The 10000-nt window shown below is 35.8% G+C and overlaps 1 protein-coding gene across 2 annotated transcripts in view; it reads left to right on the forward strand.

The window, feature by feature from the left end:
* Positions 1 to 10000, forward strand: part of LOC136829434 (lysosomal alpha-mannosidase-like) — a 48369-nt gene that overhangs the window by 7277 nt on the left and 31092 nt on the right. For both annotated transcript variants that reach the window (XM_067088055.1, XM_067088056.1), the window contains exons 2-7: positions 1053 to 1155; positions 2067 to 2224; positions 2835 to 2944; positions 3544 to 3625; positions 6144 to 6267; positions 9595 to 9731. In XM_067088055.1, the coding sequence (XP_066944156.1) occupies positions 1053 to 1155; positions 2067 to 2224; positions 2835 to 2944; positions 3544 to 3625; positions 6144 to 6267; positions 9595 to 9731 (714 nt within the window). The remainder of the gene's footprint in view (positions 1 to 1052; positions 1156 to 2066; positions 2225 to 2834; positions 2945 to 3543; positions 3626 to 6143; positions 6268 to 9594; positions 9732 to 10000) is intronic.

The following is a 10000-nucleotide window of genomic DNA, read 5'->3' on the forward strand; positions in this document are numbered from 1 at the left end:
ATAGCCACAAACCTTTTAGAATTATTTATGCACTTTTGTACTGTAATTAGGGAGTTTTGAAACGCCAGATTTCATCCTGAACAGATGTACGAACAGCAGGCTGATATCAATGTGAACATACTTCCATATTAAATTAAATTTTATTTTCTCGCTGATGCACGTATGTGTATGTGTAAATACGTATGTATTATGTATATACATGTGTATATATACGTATATATATATGTATATATACATATGTATATATATATGGATGTATAGCCTATGTATATATATGTGTTTTGTGTGTATGGTTGTAATAACTCAGACACGTGTTATATATATGACTCAGCATAGGGAAAAATACACTCGTTTAAAAATTAACTACATATTTGAGTTGCTACATCACATCTATTTACGTGGCAAGAAATGGGCATTATTATTGATGTTTTTAGATCAATCCAGTCCCGGTCTGGGACGGGTCGTTGAATGATTTGACAATGCAAAGCTTCATACATTAAAAAGGGCAGTGAGGAATGTATTGAAAAGGAAATGTTAATTACGATCATCAGGGGTGTACCGTTTAGTGTTTTATATTCGGTATTTGTATATGAGGTTTTTTAAAACTACGCTACTGTTGTTAATGAATATTAATATTTAGTTTATATCATATTTTTTAACTGAGTTTGTCGGTTTGGTAAAATTTCTGAATCATATTTTTATCATTTCTCAGCGCCTGCGCTATGAGCATACAGAGGACCAGGAGGACTTTAACTAACTTAACTTTTGCTTCACGTGTATCTTTCTTGCATTTTGCAAATAAAGAATGTGCAGTATATAACTTAAGTCAGTGTTTTTTTCTTAATCTTTCCGTTTAGCATGCGAAAAGTAAATTACTTAATGGTGAAACATTGATGTATAAAAAGCTACCAAGCAGAACTTGTTCTTTGGAGAATATTTGTTTTTAATAGTCCAATATTATGTTATCTCTCCCATTCTGTGCGCTCTTTATTGACTAGGGAATACTTGAGTAATACTAACTCTGATATTACATCCACCTTTATTTTCTGCAGACATGCAACCCAGGAAAACCAGGGATGTTGAATGTTCACTTCGTGTGTCATACCCACGATGACGTCGGCTGGCTTAAAACAGTCGAACAGTACTATTATGGAGGTGAGTTCCATTGATCCAGATGGACTTTGAAAGTGAAGGGCTTTAAAATCCATTTATCCGGATGTACCTTGAAATTTAAATTACTCTCAAGTTGCATTTAATTAGACGGACCTTAAATTCAAACTGCATCTTAGTTCCTTTTATCGATCTGCCTGGACGGACCTTGATATTTAAATGAAACATCTCTTAGGTCCAGCTATCTAGACGGACGTTGAAACTGAAGAGCCTCTGAAGTTTCATTTATTCAGATGGAGCTTGAAATTTAAATGCCTGTAAGTTCCTTTCATCCTGAAGAACCTTGAAATTTATATCTGTAAGTAACATTTATTCAGATGTACTTTTAAAAAATTAAACTGCATCTAAGTTCCATTTATGCAGATAAAACTTCAGATCTAAATGTGTAAGTTCCGTTTATGCAGATGGACCTTGAAATTTTAACGTCTCTAAATTCTGTCTGTTCAGACGGACCATTATTGAATTTAAATGTATCAAAGTTTCATGTATTCAGGGGGACCTTGAAATTAAACTGCCTAAGTTCCATCTATGCAAGCTGGCCTTGAAATTTAAACGATTCAAAGTTCCACGCATCCTGTAAGACCGTGAAATTTAATTGTCTCTTAAGTTTTAGGTATCCATACAGACCTTGAAATTTAAATGTCAAATAAGTTTTAGATATCCTTACAGACCTTGAAATTTAAATGTCTTCAAGTTCCATTTATCGTGGCGGACCTTAAAATTTAAAAGTCTCTGATGTTTTAGCTATCCGTACGGACCTTGAAATTTAAATGTCTCAAGTTTTAGGTACCCATAAAGACCTTGAAATTTAAATGGCTCTGAATGTCATTTTAATCCAGGCGGACCTTGGTTAAAACAGAACAAACAAAAGGTTCTTTCTCTCCCTCTCCACATAGCTAAGAACTATATCCAGAGGGCCGGAGTGCAGTACATTTTGGACTCTGTTATCAGCGCGCTTCTTGAGGATCCAGCCAGGAAGTTTATTTATGTGGAATCAGCTTTCTTTTTCCGCTGGTGGGACGAACAGACTCCGGAAATGAAAGACAAAGTCAAGGTGAGTTGGTAAATTTATTTCTGACAGGAGGCATATAATTTTCACTGGCATGAAAACAGAATTTTCTGATTGGAATAGAGGTTATTGTCATTCACTGATATAAAAGTAGAATTTATCTAGTAGGGACAATTAGCTCTTAATGTTTATGTATATATACATAATACAGTACACACATGATTATGTATACAGTATATATATACTGTATATATACACATATACACGTACATACATACATACACACAGATAAATCTCTCTCTTTTCTATATATATATATATATATATATATATATATATATATATATATATATATATATTATATATATATATATATATAAATATACATATATATATGTATGTATATGTGTATATATATATATAAATATATATATATATATATATATATATGTGTGTGTGTGTGTGTGTGTGTGTGTGTGTGTGTGTGTAGGACATTTATTTATCGTATAAAGCAAGAAATTATTTTGCACCGGTCAAGGACAGTACCAACTTGCTAGGAATGAACTTGAGGTAAAAACAGTCCCTTTTTCAACAGATGAGGTAAACATTCTTAATACCTTGACGCATCAACATTGTAGCTTTGTGTAATCTGCAGATGCTGGTAGATGAGGGTCGCCTGGAGTTCATTAACGGAGGCTGGTGCATGAACGACGAGGGTGCAGGGCATTACAATGCAATGATCGACCAGATGACTCTCGGACTTTCGTAAGTAACGAAAAGTGGAATTATTTTACGTTCCTCGCAACCACGGAAATTGCATTTCATGGCAGTGGTTTTTTTTTCTCTACATTAAGTTTTATCTATTTCCAGATAGACTTGTCAGAGGGTGAAGGTTTCAGAAATCTTTTGCCGGGCGAGTAGTGAATGTAGTACAGACTGCGCCTTACACACTGAATTATGTCTTGAAAAGTCTTGAAATGTCAGGCAGAAATCGAATACTGTTCTGAAAGTGTATAACTGAAGGCTTCCCTACGCTGTTTTCGAAATATTCTAGATCTTTGACCTATAGTGAAATTATGATAAACCTTGCGATATAATTGTTGGTAGATAGACAATAGACATAGAAAGGGGTATAGATAGGTATAGTCCGTAACTGGTATGCCATTTTAAGAAGAAATACATGATTTATCAATGGCATGCAAAACATTCATCATGTATTCTTTTTCCTGAAGCGAAAAGACTTAAGTAGCATTTTCCTAATATATTTCTAATGCGATATCATTCACTACATAACATCCATATTCTGAATAAAAGTATTCAAGGAACACTTCCTCGGACAGCTAAGAGCTTGACATTCATTTCAGGAAAATTGACGAAACATTCGGGAGCGGTGCTAGACCCACAATTGCTTGGCAGATTGACCCATTCGGACACTCACGTGAGCAGGTGAGGAATTGAATTTTGGAAAAGGCCTTTTTAGGGGGTTTGCATAATTTCTTACTTCTCCGAACACCTGTCTGAATTTTTGTGTTGTGAGTCTTTCAAGCACTCTGCACTGCTGGGGCGGGACGAATAACGAATTCGTGTGCTGCCAAACGACTGCTGGGGCGGGACGAATAACGAATTCGTGTGTTGCCAAGCGTCTCATTGTTTTGATTTAGAAGTTTTAACTTGGTAGAGCCTACCGAGGTGAATATTATTTTTCACAGATATATTTGTGCATGTAAGTTGATTCGAAAACGTATTTGACTTCACATATTTTCAGTATAAACCTAATTTATTTTCATAAAAACAAAGAGATATGGTTGCCAAACCTCAAGTAGCCAGTTTCACTGGACAGTATGGATAGCTAAAGCGAAAACAAATATCCCCACCGCCATCTCGACTCTCAGGCCAACGTATTAAAATACTTCATTTTAGAGAAGCAACAAGAAGGCATTGTAACTAAGGTGAAATTATTTTTCTCTCCTATATGACGAATGGTTTATTTAACCTGCTGGGGCGCTGAAAAAATACGGTCACGTAAACAAATAACTGCTAAAACGGAATATGGACAATAATCAAATGGCTTGAAAAGCTGTTCCCGCCGAACCACCCACAAAGAGTTCGAGTGTGTTCATGCATTAAACACATTATGGTGATAATATAAGCAACTATGATTGTCATTTCCAAAAAAGCGCAGCAAAGAAAGAAAAATAAGTCAGAAGTTCAGAACAACCAAACAAAGTACAGCATATGACAGATCTCAGGCAAAGCCACAAACAAAGGATTAACGTCGAGTGGGAGATTCAAAACGACAAACAGATCTGGCAGAGCTGTAATCTTTTCTTATAATCATACCCGAGCGGTAGAGTGTTTGTAAGACTATAGTAGTTATTTTTGCGGATTATCTTCATAAATGTATATATTTGTTTTAATGCCTTGTTCGTAAAAACTTGAGTAAAAATAAAAATCAGTCGATATTAAGATAGTCCTGTTGTACTCGTGTGTGGTCAGCTACAAACTTTCATTGAATTCCTCCCATTCATGACTATCTTCGTCTTCGAAAGCCTGTTTTTTTTTTTTTCAAAGAAGCAAATGAAAACCAAGATCGACCTGCAACAAAATCTACTAATGTTCAGCCTAATACTCGTTCCTTCACGAAAGTAACCTGATTTTGGTCCACCTAAATGCTTCAATTGGTTCTATTCACTCTCGTTTCTCACGTTTCGGAAGAGTGAATCATCTTTCACGTGGACTCGGTTATATTGCACCAGTACAGATAAAGACGCGATGCTTGTGGTGAATATAAAACAGAGTTTTACATTAATATGTACTAACTTGGGCGAAGTAAAACAGATAATTGTTGTAAACCTCGTTCATTTGTTCTTTATGAACAGAAAACAACGTCTTGTAAAAATACTCTAAATATTTCAACTTAATCTAAAAAATCGATAAAACTCCTACTCACACTTGATGATAAAAGCTGTCAACTTCGCATTTATCGTTTTGCTGTTAAATGTACTCTGCATTTTTTTGGCTTTCATCCACAAAGGCTCACGAGTATTACCCAGCCTGGGAACGGCCTGGTGCACCTTGAATTTTTTTTTTCATGGGTAGCTGGTTCTACTTTTTTCTTATAATCTTTACATGTAAAATCAGTCAGTGAACCTATTCGTCGAAAAAGAAAATTTTAACTTCACAATGACCAGATCTTGGTTTAAGCATTCTCTTGGTATGAGTGTATAAATGTGTATGTTTGTCAATTATGAATACTTATGCGTGCTGCATGAGTATGCGTGTCTAAATGTGTTTTTCTGGCTGGTGTGTTTTTTTGTTTGTATGTATTTAGAAAAAAAAAGTCTATATTTCGGTTATCTCTAACCTGAGAATTCTGGTGGAAATATAACCTAAGGTGAAAGCCTGATACAGAAAAGATAAAAGCGTAATATTTAGCACGTATTTTATGACTGTTAATTGGAATAAACATGTGTCCGTATAATTGAAATAAACATGTGTCCGATTTTACAAGTTATATGTAGACATAAGAAGAGAAGGGAGAAAGACGATTTTAGAAAAGGATGCAATGATTTCGAGAAGTGGGTCTGGCGCTATAGACTGATGTTTTTCGCCAACTCCCTAGCGTCACTCCCTTTCCCGGCTGCTACTTTTTTTTATAGAGGATATTTATAAATAAATTCTGACTTTGTGATATCAACATCGACTAATAAGCGAGGTGTCCTAGACTTAGATCGACCATCTAACTTCGACTTATGGTTACCAACACCGACTAACGAATGGGATACCCTGGCCTCGGTCGATCCGGCTGGATAGGACTCTGTCAAGCCAATTTCCTAATAAATTCAATGTGCCTTAGTTTGGCTGAGAACCTGAACGTTAACACTCTTGCAGTCACCCCCCCCTCCCCGTAAAAGGCGAAGGTAAATAATAGTCCTGTGTTTTGATGGTTTTCCTTTGGTTTCAGGCAAGCTTATTCGCCCAGATGGGATTTGATGGCTTATTTTTTGGTCGCCTGGACCACGACGATAAAAGCAACCGGTGGGCCAACAAGAAGTTGGAAATGGTTTGGGAGGCAAGTGCTAATCTCGGTAAGTTTTGCTGTCTGACGAAAGCAAATATTGACAAGCTTTCCAAATGTTTTGTTCTACGTTTTCTTAAAATGAATTGATTTGCTGAATCTTGTTTTTATTAGTAATACTTATAAAGATTTTTGGTTTTAAGAGGATGTTCGAATTCTGGTGTACTTTCGACTGTATCATACACTGCTTAGCTTCCATAAATAACAAAGATTGGCTGCGGGTTGATTGATATCTTCTAAACTTTTATTCTCATTTATTACCCGTCTCAAGATCATATAATTCGTGGGTGACCAAATTCAAGCCTCTGAATGATTATATCGAGAAAATCTTCAAAAAGAAAGCCTACTTATTAGATGATTCAGCATTTCAGCTTCTAATGACTTACATGCACGGCCCAGAATCTCTCATTTTGTTCTTTTAAATCAAAGAGACTATCTGAACAGTCATTTGTGATATATTAAAATTCATAGTGGTTTTTAAACAGTTACGCAAACCAGTGTTAATGCGGAGGTCGTTTTAGTTCAAAGTGAAAAACTATAACGCATAGCCTATATGTAGAGCGCATATTTACAGCGAGAATATGTGCGACTGAAGGGAGAATGATTCAGTTATTTAATTAGATAATGGGTCTTTTGATGAAGCTTTTCATTTTACTTTGTGAGACAAGTGTTATTATAGTCATTTGCGCAATTGTTCATGTTGGTTGGGAAAGGGTTTCATTTCGGCTGTGCCGGAATTGTAGTGATTGAACAATTACTGTATGTACCGTACATCCAACTCTTAAAATCTCCTAGAAAAGTGGCAGTGTTTTATTTTAGTTGTCAACTACACCATGGTTACAGCATCTGTCATTGCCAGAATACAGAATCCTAATTTTCCTCTTTCTGGAATGCTAACTTGCCATGACAGCTGCACTGTGCTTGGTTCGAGATTGACTGGACAGGTGTGTAACAGCGAGGTTTGGATGGTCATGTAACTATTACTTTTTTCCACTGAAGTCTTCCACATCCTGTGCAGCTAATGGATATTTAATGACAAAGAAGTTAGTCATGTTCACTTGGTCGATATACTGTACGACCTTATGAGACATTTTCATAACAAAATTGCAAAAAGAAATCCAGAGTATTTTAATATAGAAAACTAAATAATGAAATCATGGCCTCTCATTATGTATATGGGCATCCTGAATATCGCTGGCACGTGTGGTTGCCTTTGGTTTTTTGAAAATCTTGGGAGTTTAGAAGACGCCTCCTATAGATCTCTTATTTTTTCATGTTTTTAATATTGTTCAGCATTTTACTAGGACCTTGATCTTACAGGGCATATGACATGAAACAGTAGTTTTTCCTAAAGAAAAAAAAAAGCTGTATGATATTCACTGTTGTCAGAATGCTTTTGGTTCGGTATCCTCTACAAAATTTGCTTTATTAGTAATCATCCGCTAGCATCTGAACCTTTGCGTCACTTCATACGACCTAATATGTTCATTTTTGACGATGCTGAACTGATGTAGGAGTTGTGATATTTACACTGTCCGGTTTCAGAGGTCTCTTCTTCCTTTCAGTCTAAAGCTGAGCAACGTCCTTCTTTTCGGTGTTTGGAAATGTGTGGTTTTATACAGAGGCTGATGAGTACACACTCCAGTGCCTCAGTCTACTTCATTTCTGAAGGAAAAGGAAGGTGAAAAAAAAGAAAGAGTAGAGTTAACACTGGACGAAACGATAGACCTACCTCGTTAAAGATGGAAGGTTATAGGATTAAGGGGGATGGACATTTCGACGATTAGCTTTAGAAAGAAACAAGAAAAGAAAGTGGAAAAAAAACAAAGAAAACGACTAGAATTCTTTGGTAATCGTAATAGTATATAATGTCATACAAACAAATCGACGGACATAAAAAAAACAGTCTTAGTCGAAATTTACGTGGATGACAAGAAACAAAAAGGTAGACAACTACTGTAGCCTAATTAGACTCACGTTCATTTTCATATCATACGGAACTTGGATGGCAATGTGGTAAAAAATAATATAACGATAGTGAAGTTAATTACGCCAAGACCTCATACAGTTGTACAGATAAATACTTGAATATTTTTTCTAATTAAATATATCTGCAACGTCATATTGAACTACAAGTCAAAACATTTAGCAATGAGCATATGTTTGCATGTTTGTTTTTCGTATTTATGCCTTGGACATCAGATTTGGGAGTGCTAGTTTAGCACTTTACGCATCCGTAAGAGTAATTGAACGTGAACTCGAATTGTTTGCGCTCCACTGACGGGTAAGCCCAGCATCCTTTATATAAAATTCACGTGACCATAGTGCAACTTGACACCCAGTATACCGTGAAATCTTACCAGGCTTTAAGCTAGCGATCCTCTGTACGTGTCGTTAGTAGTCGTTGAAAATACAGTACACTTGTAAACTTCAGTGAGAATGACCATTCTCAGGTTTTTGTTAGATCTAAGTCTGTGACGACCATTTACAACCGTTGTCTGGTTTCAGTATAGGATGACCATTCATAATTTTTGTAGTGTAAGTTTTTTATGACTATTCTCAGTTTTGTCAGGTCTCTTTAAGAATGACTATTCACAGGTTTTATAAGGTTTCATTTTAGGAAGACTATTTCTGTTTCAGTTTTAGATTTCGGTTAACCACACTAGTTTTAATTGGTCACAGTTTGGGATGACCATTCACATTTTTTATCAGGTTTGAATTCTAAGTTACTGCTTGGCGAGTTGTTCAAAACGAAAAGTCTAAAGGAACTTGTAAGACGAAATTTTTTCGAGGTAAAAAACAATAAAACCCTCAGGTTATGTTATTCATCAACAAAATAAGTAAGTCGAAAAGATAATGTGCTATTATACAATCTAGCATGGCTACATAAGGTATCATGGTATGTCATACGCTTTGCGTTAAAATGTGCTATGGTTACTGAACCTACCATGTCAACACAGTAAAATTTTCATCATCTAGTTTATGAAATTAGTCACTTTTTCACGTGATATTTATTAATGCTGTTACTGACAGTTAAAGATTTGAACCTCACCCCTTAAGTAGGATTTGAATCATGTCTTCCGAAGAAAGTTGTCTTCAGTACTCGGGTCAGGAAAGCTGTGTGCTTGCAACTCGAAGGACACGAGTTCAATTCCTGCTTGAGAACTGATTTTCATCTATCTATTTTAATTGTCAGTGATAGCATTCAGTATATAGTTTGTTAAAATTGGTCTTTGAGTCTAACCATCTACGCTTCAAGGTATTTACACTGGAGATTATTTTACCCGGAATATATAATGGCTTTGTGCATCTACATCGTTCCCTTTTTCTGAGGCAGGTAAAGATGCTTGGCTGTTCACCGGAGTTCTTCCAAATGGGTACGGACCTCCTAGTGGTTTCTGCTTTGATATTCTGTGCAATGATGATCCCATAATGGACGATCCAAGACTTCGTGAGTATAACGTAGACGACAGGGTAAGCATTGTGGCAGTTTTTCGTCGTTTTCTTAGATTTCTGATGACAGTCATGCTTGAAAACAACAGGCTTTTTTGAAGTGGCTTCTGTTTTAAAGTTTATTTCGCAGTGCCTCATTCCCAGATAAAAGATCTAACTGAACATTTATTGAATGGAATTCCCATGATATTGGTAATTCCCAGATAAAAGATCTAACTGAACATTTATTGAATGGAATTCCCATGATATTGGTACTTTGAATTGATGTTAGTATCAGAAATTAATTTACC

Source organism: Macrobrachium rosenbergii, chromosome 44, assembly GCF_040412425.1.
Source record: "Macrobrachium rosenbergii isolate ZJJX-2024 chromosome 44, ASM4041242v1, whole genome shotgun sequence".
Lineage (NCBI taxonomy): Eukaryota > Metazoa > Arthropoda > Malacostraca > Decapoda > Palaemonidae > Macrobrachium > Macrobrachium rosenbergii.